The sequence below is a fragment of the Amphiura filiformis genome, chromosome 5 (genome assembly GCF_039555335.1).
Source record: "Amphiura filiformis chromosome 5, Afil_fr2py, whole genome shotgun sequence".
In the NCBI taxonomy this organism is placed as follows: Eukaryota; Metazoa; Echinodermata; class Ophiuroidea; order Amphilepidida; family Amphiuridae; genus Amphiura; species Amphiura filiformis.
Genome location: NC_092632.1, coordinates 13,133,266 through 13,150,309, shown reverse-complemented (window position 1 = coordinate 13,150,309; position 17,044 = coordinate 13,133,266). Strand labels below are relative to the sequence as shown.

Here is a 17,044-nt window from a genome sequence, read left to right as displayed (position 1 = left end):
AGGACTATTGCCACAGGCTACTGCCCTTAAAGGTCTTGATGACATCCAAAATGCAGAGATTAAAGAGGGCTGCATCATTTATCAGGAACTGATTTGAGCAGTTGTCAGTATTTGATCTGCTTCCCATATTTTTAAAATCTAGCTAGTGATCTGAAAATTTATATGACTGATGAATGTCATCACCCTGTAGCGCATCATAAACAACACGTAAAATTAAAGTAGCTGTATGTGAACACTCATCATTTGGCACATATTTATATTTAATCACTAAATGTTTGGCACATATTTATATTTAATCACTAAATGTTATGATATAGACTACAGCTTAATGCCCAGGGCTTTCTATTTGTCCAGGGATTTGCATCTTGGGCGTGTCTTCTATATATGACTCCTTGCTTTCCTTGACTGGTTCCAGTTTTATTGTATCTGTTTTATGTGCATTCACATTACGTCCTTTTGTCGGAGTCCTTTCGTCAGATTTCTTGTCCTGCGAATTACTGTTTCTATGACGTGCGGTTTCTCCGTCGGTGAAACCAAATTCGTTGTTGTTACCTAGGCGACCTTGCGTTATCTTTTGCATGAAATGCAAGGCCGATTTGTGCATTGCAACGCGGAAGGTATTGTTAAGTATGCTGTAGAGCCATGGATTGATAGCGGAACTCAGCAGTGTAAGCCAGAGTGAGAGTAACGTAACATAGACTGGATATGTTCCTGGTGGTTTGATTGCTTGCATGAGGCTTAGCAGAGTAAATGGAAACCAGCAAAATGTGAAGACTCCTGTAAACAATACAGACAGAAAGAGAGAACAGGGTTAATTAAGCACAACAAAGTATAACATTCCAATGTAACACTAGTCATGCATATTCAAGCATTTATATTGTGGGCAGAGGCAGTACAGGAAATTTTTCCGGGGGAAACCTGAGGTTACAAATCTGATAAATGACGTAAAATATTTTGCCCCAAATAGTGTGATTTTCTTGTGTGGGGGAGGCTAAGATTGTTTGCATGTGCATGTGATGTTTAAGAATTCTCCAGAAAGCCCCTGGTTGAATATACAAACAAGGTGTTGCAAAATAAGCGCTGCCCTGTTTGTACTGTAGGTGTACGTGTATGTGATGTTTAAAAATTCTCCAGAAAGCCCCTGGTTGAATATACAAACAAGGTATTGCAAAATAAGCTCTGGCCTGTTTGTACTGTAGGTATTTATATGCTACTATTTATTCAACTACGTGATGCAGTGATGGTAAATAGTTGTGTTCCATATTCTGATCAGATTATATTCAATTCTGGATATCATATCAGATTTTATTTCATTTTTTGTATGATAAAACCAATGGATATGCAACATCCTCCTCGGATTATGCATACTCTTAGGGCACGCGCTGGTTTTGAATTAATATGGGTCAACTGCACAATAAATTGTTATTTAAAAAATTTCTTTTGACTGTTCATTTTATGAAAGAACAAAGTGTTGGGAAGAAGAAATGGTTCCAACACCAACAAATTTCAATAAGATAGATGCGAAATATGAGTTAAACTTTATGAATCATTTTTTCCTATATAAAATAAAGATGAAAGAATACTTTTAAGATAAAGAGTTTAGCCATATCTCAAGACTCCCAATGTTTGGACCTGAGCCTGCAAATTTGAGACAGATTGTAAAAGGCCAGGCAAATATGCATTTACCCCCCCCCCCCAATAAATTAAACCAAAAATGTTGAAGTAAATATTTTTTAAACCATTCAAAATTATGGCTTCATTGACATGTTTTTGTGTCTTTATTTTTTAATTTTAGAATATGAATTACTTGGTGTCCAAGGCAAGTATGTGTAAATTTTAATAAAATATACCGAATTTATATAAATGAGAAAATTTTGCAAACAGGAGATCTTAATGTCTGCTGCTGCCTTTAAATATTTATTATATGCATTTTATTTTTAGGTGGGCATAAAATTCAAATTGTTTGAAATTGAAATTGAAAATATCAAATTGTTATATAATGAAGAAAATTTAAACTTGAAAACATGGTTAGTGCTAAGAGTAAACCAAGTGATGTAAATGTGAAGTTAATAAATCGGCACTGCTTAAATTGCATTATCTTTCAATATGTAGTGTAATGGAAGGGAAAATGTGAGACAAAATGATTTTGTTCCAGTTTAGATCTAATATAAATACCATGCCAACAATTAATTATATGCTAGTGTATAACAAAGAAGCTATATGAGTTTAGTTAAATAAAATATGTCATTTATTTGTGATAAATTTCAAATAACATGTTTTTTAAAACAATAATACATTCTATAAAAATCTAACATGACATTGTATTTAAATTCAGATTGAGGACTGGGGTCGCGGATTTCTGTATCATATCATATTTAGAATCTGAAATACAAGTAATAGTTTTTTTAAGGTTTTTGTTTTTGTTACTAAAATTAGTTTCATCCATATTGCACTCTCAACGATTCCAGGATTAATGAAAGAAAGAAAACAACAGTGTGGAAAAATGTGAAGCAATTGATTGTGGGTTGCCGAAAGAGTCTGTATGGATAGCAACAGCCAATATTGACTAAAACATCAAATCATATCCTTATTAGGACGTTTTCAGTCTTGTCACTTGCAGAGTAATTTAACACAACCATACAAGTCATACCTCTCATAAAAATGGCAAAATTTGATTTTTGATTTGAAAATCAGATTTAGCTAATCACTGACAGCACCTTTAAAGTAGTAGAATGCTGCAGGCTATGATCTACACCAATAGGGTATATTGCTGATCCATTGATTATCCTTTTCTGGTGCATTGTGGGATTGAAAAGGGGGCAAATCGATCGCTAATTTGCTCCCTTTTCTATCCCACAATGCACCAGAAAAGGATAATTAATGGATCAGCAATATACCCTATGACATGTTACTCATGTTAGTTATCTGTATAATCAGAAATATCGCTCTGAAGAATAAAAATCAGTGCATCCGTGTTGTAGATCAAAATTATGAAGATGGTGTGGATTGATAAAATTTAAGAAAATGAATGACTAAAAAAGGATAATATTTCTGCATGTATAAATTATTCCAATCTATGCATCGGCTGTACCTGGGGATTTCTGTTGGCTGTTTTCTACTAATCGTGCGACCTTGGTTGATGTGATTAGCAAAGAGAATGCAACTCCAACAAACTAGGAATGTGGCAACATTTTACTTTTCAAGATTTCATATGGCTCTAATGATAACAAAAGAAGAATTGATGATGACATCAAAGTTGTATGGTCATGTGAGTGCAAGAATGTCCCAGCAAACACAAGCTTTTACAAAAAAAAATTTAAATGTTGGGTTATACATCAAGGGTATAATAATATTCAAAACATTTTGTGTGATAGGATTTCATGACAAGAATTCATAACAACTAGTAAGATTTTAGCGGGTTTGCCGTCAGACAAGTTTAGAACTGTCAAGCTTTTGTCAGGAATAGCTTTGGCTTCTTTAGGACAAAGTACCTAAGAATGAGACACGTAGGCTGTCCCTTGCCTACTGGTGGCTCTGAAAAGAGCCGTTCACTGAAGACTGTCTCAAAAACATTTTTGAAACCTTGCTGCAAAGCATTCTAACATAATGTTGTTCAACTGACAACAAAATATATGTGAAAATGATTGCCAAAAATATTTGACAATAACATTTTGAAAACATTTTTAAAATATGGTAGTAGTGTTTTATTCATACAAAATATTTCAAAACATTTTCAAAACCTTTATATAACCCAACATTTATATGTTTTTAAAATGTTTTCATCAAAAACAAAATGCTGCCTTTTGTCTTATTAGAAATTTAAATGGCTCATGAGATAAACAAGTTTTTGGATTCCTCTGTAAATGCAATTTCAAAATCTAGGTTTTATTTAAGGTGGTGACAAACTATCTTACCTGCCATCAGAGCCAGAATTTTAGCTGCTCTATAATCCTTCTTCTTTGGTGACACAAACACACAATGTTCTTCATTACACTCAATCACTTTCTTTCTTGCTTGCGTACATGCCACATGTCCAATTGAAGAATATGTGTAACATAATACTAAGAATGGGACACAGATTTCAATAGAAGGTAACAATATAGCTGTGACCTGGTAGTCTGCATAATTCAACAAGCAAAATCCGTATTGTTCAAGGTAAATATATGCTGGTCTTTGGTAAAAGGGTATAGTTCCAACTGCTATTGCCATTAACCATGTTAGTCCGATGACCAACCATGCGCGGTTTTTCGTAACTATGGAATGGTATTGAAGAGGATTATTTATAGCTATGTATCGCTCTATGCTGATTGCGACTAACGTCCAAGTTGAAACAAAACAAAGCACCTCGTATAAAAATCCTACACATTGACATACAATTGTGTGATGTAATGCCCAACCCCCTAAGGTAATACCGCCTATTGCGAAAGGTAAAAGCAGTACTCCAGCACAAAGATCTGAGATGGCCAGATTGAGTAGAAACCGCATGTGATTGTATGGAGTTTCCTTGTATTCCAGATTACAAAATCACAAGGGTATTGCCAAGAAAGGCAATCAACATAGTTAAAGCCATGGCTATTGCAAGCAACAGGTGCGAGGCATTAGTAATTTGAAGCTCATCAGATGTTGGTGATGATGATGATGATGATGGTGAGGAGAAGTTAGTTGGATTCAGTTGTGATGTAGAAGGAAATGTTGAAGGCATGAGATTTGCCATCTTTAAAGTATCAAATCAAGTAGTGTGATTGTTATTCAAGTTTGTTTGTAAGACATGCTGAATTGGTTCTTGAATGGTTCACAGTTGCTTACAATAAGGACTTGCTATTCATCCAACCAGACATCTGATGTAAAACGTCTTATAGTTTTAATATCAAATCAAGAAGTTTGGTTGCTACTTAGAGTTTGGTTGTACAACTTGCTATATTGTTGTATGATATGCTGAACTTGAGTGGTTCACATTTGTATCCAATAAGAACTTGCTATTCATCCAGCCAGACATTTGAAGTAAAACTACTTTGTAACAGTTTTTGTCTCAAATCACGTTTGGGTGTTACTTGAAGTTTGATTGTACGACATGCTGAACTTCTGTGTGACGTGCTGTACTTGAGTGGCTCAAATTTGTATCCAATAAGAACTCGCTATTTATCCAGCCAGACATCTGAAGTTGTGAGAACTACCATGATCTGAAAAGAAAGAAAAGAAATCCTGATTTAATAAACTGATCATTAGACACCAAAAGGTTACTGACAGTTACAGACAGGTCATGTTTGTAGATTGGGATGTACAATTAGTAATATGATCTTGCAAAGTTACAAGCAAAGGTAAATACATCGGACGTTCAGATATTCGCTGTGATGACATTTGACACATGAACTGACATTTAAAGATGGTTAATGCTGACGTAAGAGGGCAAGCTGTGGTAGTAAGAGGTTGTAGGCTCTGTTGAAGGTGTAAGGGTTGTCACTGATGATTAGGTTACCAATACTGATTCAGTCAAAGTACCAGAGTGAAGCATTGTACATAAATATAGAATGTACGCCAAGGTTCAAGATTATTTTTGACATATTCTGATGCAGAGACACTTAAAATAGTTTTTTATTTGGATACCTATTCCAAAATAGTACTGTGAACACTTGAAGTGTATTAACTGCATGAGGTACTTGATTTTCAGAAAACAGTTAATTAAAATGGATTCAATGTGTGGGTTACGTAATTTTCAGAAAGAGGGCAGGTTATACATTGAACCACTTGTTTACAAAGCTTTTTAAAACATAAATTAATGCAAGCCATGAGCCTGTTGTTGTTGCTACTTAATTGTGTTTTCAGAATTGACCAAGAATAGACACAAAACTCGAGCTACATTAGCAATGGCTTTGTGATTTACTGTCAATCAACTTAATTTTAGAACAGAGTCAACAATTAATTTATATTGATTTGATTAAATTTCTTGTGTGCATTACTTCCAAGGAGATAAAACAATAGAACAGTAATTTTTTAGTGGGTTTGTAGGTTTTGTGGATTTGTTCTTATGATGAATAATAAGAACAATGTATGTATTAAAATTGTTTTTGAACTAAGTACATGTATATTGTTTTCAGTAATAAAAAAAATCAACTCTGATTGCATTTTCAGTAAAATGTTTTTTATTAAAATTTTGCTTGAGAAATTTGATTTGACTAATTGACTATTTTTCCATTGCATGACATATGGGTATGCCTCCTTTGTAGTGAGACATTAACAACTGTACGCGGGTGGTATTGTAATACACATTTTGCACATATTGACAAAGACACTTCATTTTTTTCGGATAGATAATAGATTATCCACATAGAGATTTTACACATTTTTTACAAAATCTCATTTGACAATTTTCAAATTGCACTTCAGTTCACCCCTTAGACGTTTTCTTTTTTATCACCTTGGCTTTGCAAAAGCAAGAAGAGATTATTCCAACTTCATTTGAGATTGAAAGTATTTAGTTTCTCGTGATATATTGTAAGATGACCTGAAAGCGTTTTAATTTCCTCTTTGCACTACTCATTTTTCATTCAGCTTGTCATCTTCCCGTCTCAAATTAACGCCGTATATCTTTGCCATTCCTGTGTTGCTCACTTACTGATTCACTCTTCGTGCAAACTTCAAAGTGTTTGCTTAACACCGTTCTTCCGATTTTGATATCATTTATTTTGTGTTGAGGTGGAAATGCTAGGGTTTAAAGACCCCCATTTTAAAAAGATTGCAGATTGGAAGTATAGTATTCAGTTGACTAGCATTTGGAGTGGAATGTGGTCGTCAGCTTTATATTTATCATTCTTGGAAAGATGTGTCCTAGTCAATGCTCATGTATATAAGATTATTTGCTGCCAGAAAGTTGGAATTCACTTATCTCACTTATCAGTAAACTGGTAAAGTTCGACATGAAGTCATAATTAAAAAAATTATGACTTTATGCCCTCCCATAGAACTGCATGTTTTAACAATGGCCAAAATACCCAGTGGGGTTTCTTTCACTTTACCTTCTTATATCAGCTTAAAATGGACAGGAACCCTTCCCGGCAGTTATTACTAATATTATTTCAACATTTTGAATGAAGAATAACAAAATTAAAGTTTGACGGGAATCGTACATTAAGGCTTTAAATTGAATAATATTATGAACTCGACACCTTGCTAAATAAATGAGCATTAAGGGAGAAAGGTATGCATTTTAATAAATGAAATTGCTATTCTTTTAGTATGTTATTTGAAGGATAATTTATCAGAATTTGCCTCAAGGCCACTGCTGACTGGTAAAGTTTGCTAGCTGGTAATAAATGTCTAATCACATCAAATTTGTCAAATAATAGTTGGTTTGAAACCAATTGAAAAAATGCGTAATTCACTGAAGGGTAATAATAAAAAACTTACAAAATGCACATTTGTTGAGTAAAAGAAGTTTAAACAATGCAGGTGTTTCAACACATTGTCTGGTTATTTCAAGGTAGACTCAATCACTGGAGTGGTAAAGTTGATCAGATAGATTTAATTAGGAATATTGGACTTCAAGTGATGGTGTTCGTAATTAGAATATACCCCTTTAAGGCATATGACAAGCTTGTTTATTGATGACACATTAATACGTTGAGAGTTAACTTGTCCTTTACTTTTAAATTTATTACATCTTGAGGCAAGGATGCTAGACAATTAGTGTGGGCACATTGGCTATTGCGTTGGAATGCCACACCCCCTATGGTAGATGATACTGCAATCGCAATCAACTACATGATCTAAATTGGTGCAACTTTACCACGTTTTATGTTAAAGCTCAGCTGTTGAAATTTGCTCCTGTCTAGGATTCCAAAACCTTCCACACCTTTTCCAATGTTTTTGGTAAAAATTGTTTGATCTTGAATGCCAAAACTAATGAAATTGATTGGAAAATTTCCAACATCTTCCTCAGTAGGGGTTGGGTTTCAAATGGAATAGCACAGTTTCATTCATTTCAAGGTGGGAGTTAAATTCATAGAAAGTTAAAATTGAATTGTGCGCTCTGTGCTTTATTGTGGGTTTGTCATGGCCTTTTATGCAAGCTGAAAAAAAGTTGAGTGGCTAGGAAGAGAAGTTTGTTGAAAATTTTGTCATCGCAACTAAAATACAGCATCTGCTCATAAATAGCATAACATTTACTGTCTTCTGGCTTTTGACTTAGGAGGCGAGTATTTTACTGTTTGTAGTGTGGAGCTAGACTTGTGAAAATTTGATACTGGAATCAGCAAGAATGTCTCTGAAAAGGAAACTTTACCAACTCATACTACCATTTTATGGTTCAGCAACTTTTGGGCATACAAAAATTGACGAGGGTCTTTTAGAATTCAGGTCAAAATTGCAGCTGAACATTTTGACCTATATCGAGCCATGCATGATTATATTGTTCTTCCATTATTTTCATGTGCAAGGCGAACAAATAGAAGTAATAAGGGCTTTGCTTGTAAAAGAATACGCTTCAAGGTCTGTATTGCGTCTACAGCTGCCTGGTAATTGGGATCCACTACTCGGATTATTTGAAACTGCACAAATTACACACAAATTACTCAAAATTACAAAATGTGATAGCCAAACACAGCACATAGCACGTCTGGCAGGTCTAGGGGGAAAAGTAAAAGGATGCACCATTTGACTTGGAAGGGAGCTGGAAGGTTTTTTTAATTCTCCCACTACGTGAGCAAAAAAACCTTTGCCCACTGTCATTAAAAATAAACACGTTCCCACCTAACTGTGTACACATACAATAATGCATGAAATTCAAAGGCTTGTGAAAAAATAACTCTACCTCCACCTCAACTTCAGGAAAATATTAGCAATTAAAGTGAAATCTGAGAACTAATTCGGAGTGAAAAAGAGATTGATTCACAAACAACAGATCCTGGAAAGAAAACAAGCAATCTAAAAGTAATGCGCATATTGTGTACTTTGATTCCAGCTGTCAATCTATGCATTGTTTTCACTAAACCTTTGCTAATGTAGACACAAGCATGTTTATTTCTTTAACTTTTAGATATGCTAAATATGGATCCCAATGTGGTTACATATCTATTTTAACAATGCTAAATATATCTAGTAATGTTTTCTGAAGTTATTGACATTTTACAAATCAATTTTTTCTTTTGATAGAATGTTACTGTGTATTGTTACCTGTCGTGTTGTTAATTAGTGTCAACTCTCAACAGAAGGTAGTAATTTCCTTTTTGAGTCCAGCTCGATTTTAGGTATTGTTTTGTTGTCAAAATTAACAAAGAATTCATTGTCATATAATTGTCTACTCTCCACACCTGTCTAATATTATTATTGGCATATATGCAATACATGATTTCACTGTGTCTCAATCAGGGACTAGATACAGCTTCCACTCATTGTATCATGCGAGTTGCTGTTTTACAAATTATCCTCAGTTGAGCAAGCGCTCATAATACTTTGATGCATAGATGCTGGTACGAATCCCAGTATAGTTATAACACAGCACATAACTTATCTTGCACAAAGTAAAAGGAGTCTACATGTTTGACAATAGTTATTCTAGCATTCTACATTTCCACAAAATGATCCCATTTTGTTTCCAAACTCTGTAAATGATTTTCACCTGGGATTCTCAATGCTACACAGAAATTATGTCTGAAAAATCATCGAAATTTTACACAATGTGAATTCAACTTCAGAATATTGGAATATCTTGAGTATTTTTGGTATTTAGAAGGGCAACATGAGCACACAGTAAGAAATCAAACATCACAACCTTGTTGCAACTTGCATGTAATCAAAGGTTGTAAAACATGACCCGATAACAATAGCTGTGAATAAGATGTTTCCAGTCCCTTCATACATGGTCCCTGTCTCAATTCACTTATACTTAAAGGTATGGATCTATCTTGCTTGTTTTGTTATCTCAACCATTAGTATCCTAACATAGTTTTGGCATCAAGCCTTATATGATTGTTTGTTGGTGCCTGAAAGACAAGAAAAGATCAGTTCTGCTCTCTTGCATTTTTTTAAAGTCTTCTTTCCACATTTACAAATTAGTGACAATTTGTACTATCGGAAATGTCTCCAAAGAAAATTTCCAAAATTACACAAAAATGTGAGTATTTGAAAATTGAATATAAATTATATCGAGAATGTTGTCAATATGTATTTGCAAAAGAGTAGTCAGGTAAAGGATCTCTTCTGACATGTGAAAAGAAAAAAGAGTGGGTTATCAGGTGTTTTTAGAGTCGGCCATGTCACAACAAACAAACAAACAATTTAGTTATGGCTCATCTGTGTATGTCAGCTGTATCTAAAGTTATCCTCAATCAGGTGTCATTACAATGACCTCACTTCCGTTGCCTTAGCCAGGTACCACTGTTATGAAGAATAAGGAAAATGAAGAGAGAAAGCTTCTTGTTTTTTATTTCCTTGTGTGGTTCTCTGGATGACTTGTAACATTGGGCAATTCCAGTTGAAATCCATAAGCCCCCTACGGAGGACATCAAATGAAGTTACAGAATGAATGACTCCATTTGCAGGGGTGTGTGTGTGGGGGTGGTTGGTTGGGGGGGTGTGGGAGATTAAGATCATGTCTTCCATAAGGTGTTTATGGATTTCAAATGGAATAGTCCATTCTGGATACATCTTAGAGGACATCCAAAAGAACATCCAAAAGAACATCTAAAGTTTTAGTGAAATGAATGAGTTGAGAGCAAAGCTGATAAACATTATAACCATCATTCATGTTGTGTGATGTGAAGCTTGAATCTACTTATATTTTCAAGAGCCTTTGCTCACCCTCTCATTTATAAGACCAATTTATCACTTTTCTTTAGCATATTCAAATAAGTCATTTGGTATGTTTTCAACTAGGTAACACGTTCTGATATATAATGACTGAAAGATTAATTGGTTCATGTGAAACAGCCAGATGTTATTGGTAAGAGTTATTCCTGTAATTTATCCTCCTGGAGGAAGGATAAATAGTTTGACTCAAAGCTCTTCAGAAATTGAAAAGCAAATGGGCAATGCATTTTTTCTCTCAATTCTTTTTAATTTATATGTCTGTTGAGAATATATATTGCCACAAAAACATAGCTGAAAAGAAATTGACCATGGTTTTTTTAAAAACAGGAAATGTGAATCGACTTTGATGTGAATCAATGGTTTTTTTAATAGTAAAAAAAAAGAGGAGAAAAGCATGATGCGTGTGATGTTACTAACTGTATTTGTAACATCATGCACATGTGAGCTTCTAATCTTAATTGGATTTAAATGCTATAAGACTGACATATGATAGCCAAGTTAATGCTGTAAACTATACAATATTTAAACATTATAAAAACATAAGGATTAGGTGGTTTTTTTTATGCAAAATCAACTTAAGCAATGTATTGTCAGTGTTTTCCTTGATTTTCAAATAGAAACACAGGCTATTTTGATTTACTAAATGAACACATTGCTATTCCTATGCAACCCATTTGGGGGATTGCTTTTTTTTTCTAGCTCTAGAAATTAAAAACAGCTGCTTTTTGCTGAAGTGGATTGATTTTGGCTGAAATATTGTGAAAATATGTTTGGGAAAAAAATCAGAATTGTTTCAGATTTTTCAAGCTTTCAGTGATTTTTTGTCATTAAGCTTATTTAAACGTAAATAGGAAAAAAAAAGAAACAAAAAAACTACCGACCGATTGACTCTACTAGGCAAGTCCGTCAGCCTGTAGAACGTTTTTTTTCATCACCTTTAATCTTTTTAGTAAACACCTTTTTCTTGTATGCTCATGAAGAAAACATTGCACCGCATTAGCAAACAAAGAAGATAACAAAAGCCCAGAGATGAGCAAATGCTTAAAATTGATAAGGTCAATGTAAGGTACAAATGAATTAAGATTGGTCTTCCTCCTAACAGGGAAGTTGTATTCAAAATATAGCTATTATTGAACAATATTGTTGGGGAAAAGCATTTAGAAAGCTTTTTACTTGTGCATTTTATTGCATTTCTTAGAATGGAATGGCAGTATTCAATGTGTCTTTGTCTTGGTTTATTTTGTTTTCAAGTAGTTTTACAATTACATGGACCTGTAATTTGAATACACAAGTGATGCTTCATATAAATGTGATTGAAATGACAAAAACCTTAAACGTTTGCAGAAATTAATAAACAAAAGGAAAGAAAAATATACTTATTGTTAAGGTTTGAAATGCAAGCAATCTATAAATATGGATTGATTTATCAAAATGTAGAACACAAAATGTGACGAACTGTCCTGATTTCTTCATTGACGTGATACAAGTGTATATCTTTGATGTCATCTTCAAAATTTGTATACAAGTGTTGACAACACCATACCACTTGAGATTATTGCGACTTCAAGAGCTTTCGTCCATATCGCTTAAGAAATATTTGCAGTTTCAAGAGCGTCTGTCTTTAATAAACTTTACCTCAATTAGTTTACTCAAGAATTTTATATTAATGACCAAGTGGTAAATAGTAATCAACTCAACTCAAGCCACTTCACCAAACTGATACTCTTGAGCCGCACGTTATTTAGGATAATACAATGCAAGTAAATATTCTTGGAGAAATATGCAGCATCTTACATGGTAATAGTGATTAATTACTTGTTTGTTATGGTATGTGTCCGTAATTGTCGATTCAGTAACCAATTGATTATTACAAGTGATTAAATTCAGTGACCAGTTGATTAATACAAGTGATTAAAATGTATGATTAGTGTTTGTTCTTGTCATATTTATCACTTTATTCTATAACACTAATGAAACTGTCATATAAGAAGGATAGGGTGAGAGAAAAATCTAAAAGGTTGGTGACCCAATTGAGATTTCGGCATGAGCAGAAAGCTTGTTATTTTACAACCTCATTAAATCCAAACAACTTCATTTAACCCAGAACTTCAATAAGAATATTTGGTAGATGTTCGTACATGTAAGGAAGGAAACATCATGTGATAAAATTGGACAATCTTTCTCTAATGTTAAAATAATAAAGTGAAAACCCACCACTAAGCATTGGGAAAATTTAATGTTTTAGTGACTAGAGAGATAATGAAATCATGCATGAAGTATGTAAAATAGATTGGACGAGTTAAAAGATAAGGAATGCCTGAATGAGATTTTATCTTTGCAATAAATTTGATTTTGCTATCCTCATAGCATCAATATTCTGCCTGATACCTACCCCGAGTTCAGAGGCACAATATCTGTTTGTCTTGAGGCATTTTTATGAGTTCTTAGATATAGTAAGAGTGTAAGAATATAGGTAAAAAGCAGGATCATGAACTTGTGTGTGTGTGTGGAGTGTGCAAATCCAATATTACATTGAGGTTTTTTTGAAATTGAAGAAGAAAGAAGACACTACAAAGAAGCCTCTGCTGTAGAGTGTTGTGAGCTAGATAACATAATCTTTGTATAGATGTTATTGTAGTTTCAAATTAACAATCAAAAGTTTGAAGCGTAAGAATAGAAACTGCATTGCAATGTTTTTCATAAGATGTTTTACGGTGTCTGTATGTTACTATACGTCAAAATGGTCTCATCTAAGATAACATAGTTCATTAACCCCCCATTCAACAATTAGAGTTAAAATTTGACCTTAGGTTGTAGGGAATGAGCAGGTGTGCCCAACATATTCAAAGTTCATTCTGTGCATTGGTAGTTTAAGAATCACCTGCGGATAGATGAGTAGGTTTATGAGCGCTGTTGCTTGTGTTATTATTGTACAGACAGGTTTATTACAGATCCAAGAAAGAGCATCTGTTGTTTCATCATGAATATAATCCCTTGAATTCTCTTTGAATGTCAAGGCTTTTATCATACTTTCAAGTGGTTTGGTTCTTATACAAGATCCTCAATTACGTGACTAGGTCGGTTCTATAATGATATCTATAATGCAGTGTACATAGTCAGTACGATACTCTACATGTGATGTATTGTACATTCACATGATATATGCAGAAATTGCAAAAATCATTTTCCCATGATAAGACGGGTCAGATGGCAGGAGCCATTTTTCTCCAGTTTTAGCCTTGAAAAGGCTGAAAATATACCAAAAACAAAAGTTTTGGGGTGGTTCTCCCCTCCCAAGAAAAATTGCGGATATAGGGCAGAAATGATACCACTTATATCAAGCCTTGAGATCTCCTTTATAGAACCCACACAATTCCTCTTGCATGTCATCTTTACTTATCTTAATATTTGAGCACATTTTGTGCAACTTAAGTGGTAATATTATAATTTGTTTTTAGCCATTAGGCAACTGGCAAAAACAAAAGTTGTATTGCCTTTAATGTTCAAAGACAAAGTCAAGGACAGCCTGTCAATTTGTTTTTAATATATAATATTTGGCCACAGATGATATTAAAAACTGCAAGTTCCCTGCCAAATATGACACCAATTGTCAGGTTAATTTATTTTTGGAATATATCAGACTTATGCAGTACAAATTACAAACTGAAAAAACATTTGTACCAAAAATACGAACATTCAAATATTAGATTTGAAAATACAAGTTTTCTTGGGGGAGTGGGGTGGCTTTATATCCAAATCATTGTGAAATATCTGAAGTGTTATGAAATTATTAGAAGAATAACAGTTTTGTAAATTGTTTAATTTGGTTCCAGACAAAACATGGCTTCCCCATAATTTACAACAAAAGATAAGGTGGTTTAAAGTAAATCATCTGAAAGAAGACTAAACATCTAAATGTGAGTGATACTTTGGATCATTTGTACAACATAGTCTGCCATACTAGTACACCATTTTTACCCCAGTCCAGATTATAATTATCAGAGAAATCCTTTGCTTGCTTGTTTGGTATATCTAGGAAAATAGAATAGTAAATTTTACTGATGGGTAAACTTAATATGTAATTACTCCAGCTTAAAATGAATTTTGGGGAAACTAAGAAACAATTTTGTTTAAAAATAAAAATAGTAATAAAAAAATCTGTAAGAGAAACAAATTTTAATTTAATTTTCCTAATGATTGAAAAAATAGAAATTGATAAAGAAAATAGAAACAAAACTTACTACTCTATTTATCTGTACAATTCCACAAAATGTCATTATTATATCCACTATGATCCAATGTTTGCAGTTCTGTTTGATGAGGTAATCAGGATAGTAACTTTGCCGCAACACTAGCATGGTTTACAGTTGGCTCTCAGTATCTCCACCGTCAGTAACATCTAACCACTTAGCTACCAATGTACAATACCATCAAGATATTATTAAATCATGCTTTTCATCTGCTGTGATTCACTGCCCATGTCTAGCTCCACCATTTGTCCAAAGTGGTGGGTTGTGATTTTGAATATTCATGAACTAGCCAGAATGTGATTGGTTGGATTTGTTGGCTAGATGACAGTTGTTGAATATTTATGAGATGGGTAGTTTGTGATTGGTTAGTGGTGAGGAGTGTGGTATTGAATGTATAACTAGGCTGCAGATGTAGTTAATATTGGAGTCAGGTGAATGGAAGTGATATTTTGATAGAATACAGTAAGTAAGGAGTAGATAATGGTTGGTGTTGTGAATACTCAATGAGGAGAAAGTATTACAAAACACATGTGAATTGCCAACACAATTTTATACCATTGGCTATCTACAGGAGATATAACACATACACCCCCATACATGCCCCCACACACCCTCACACTTACCCTCACACATAAAAATTATCACAAGATGTGCCTAGCAGATGTTACTATCTATCTACTGATGATACCTAACCTCTGTCTACTATCTACCTAAGAGAACAGTGCAAAGCTATTATTGGCATAAATGCATTATTTAGCTATCTTCTGGAGATAGCAAGCCTGTACAATTGAATACCTGAGTGGAAGAAGGGCCCAACTCCATCAAAACTGTTTTTGAGATATTAAGAAAAACCTTAATATTTAGAAAAGTTTTATAGGCAGAATGTTTTCATCTTCAGGGGACCTTAAATACATGAACATACAACATTGCATTTATTCGAAATTATAGATGTTTCCATGGCAACGGTACAGGTCTTAATACGAGCTGGAGTTGGGCCCTTCTTCCACTAATATACCTGTACTGCAAGTGCCAGTTCCGTAAGCAGATGTGTTAAAATAGCTACAGAAATTTAGTAATTATCCATTAATTGCACAAGCAGAAGCATGTAATATGTTAGCAAGAAAGTTTAATGTAGAGAAATGCATATTTCGTGGATGAACAAAATTCTTCTTTAACCCAATATTTGTGGAAGAAGGGCCCAACTCCATAGAGTTGGGCCTTTCTTCCATGAAAACCATGATTAAGTGTACTTAGAAGACTATTTAGAGAGTGGATTTTGGCTCATCTTTCACACACAAGGAAGAACACTCTGCTGGCAATAAAATGCTGGGTCTAACTCATTTTTGTGAAAAATTGGAGTTGGGCCCTTGTTCCACTCAGGTATTCAATTAATATCTGCTATCTACCTAAGAGGACAATGCAAAGCTATTATTGGTGTAAATGCATTATTTTGCTATCTTCTGGAGATAGCAAGCCTGTACAATTAATATCTGCTATCTACCTAAGAGGACAATGCAAAGATATTATTGGTGTAAATGCATTATGTTGCTATCTTCTGAAGATAGCAAGCCTGTACAATTAATATCTGTTATCTACCCAAGATAACAGTGCAATAATATTGTATTATTTACTTCAATACATTATTTTGCTATCTTCAGTTGATAGCAAGAATTTACTCCTAAAGACCATGTCTGTTGCTTGAAAAACACAACATTAAAAAGCTAATAGTATCAGGACAAAGAAAATGACAGCATTTTGGTGATATTTATCCCTAACAGATTTGCCCTTGAAACAATGGTGACATGGCCATAAGAACCTGACCATGATAGATTAGTCTTCCAACACTGTCAATGTACACAGCGTAATTTGTTATTTCCATTAGAAAAATTGTCTGGAACAAATATGAAAAATTCAATATTTCTTTGTCCATTGAGCTACAGATACATTCATCTCTTATTTTATCAAATAATAAAAGGAGAGATAAAGGTAAA

General features: G+C 33.8%; 2 protein-coding genes across 10 annotated transcripts in view; one reads left to right on the top strand and one right to left on the bottom strand.

Annotated features, from left to right (window-relative positions):
* The window catches only part of LOC140152657 (protein transport protein Sec23A-like), a 146,477-nt gene that overhangs the window by 90,342 nt on the left and 39,091 nt on the right, over positions 1–17,044 (top strand). The window lies entirely within an intron of this gene.
* Positions 89–15,221, bottom strand: LOC140152656 (adenosine receptor A2b-like). Its single transcript, XM_072175096.1, is given in 5 exon segments — positions 89–777; positions 3,915–4,478; positions 4,481–4,522; positions 4,525–5,180; positions 15,045–15,221. Coding segments are annotated over 4 exon segments (1,248 nt in total). The 5' UTR covers positions 4,715–5,180; positions 15,045–15,221; the 3' UTR covers positions 89–325.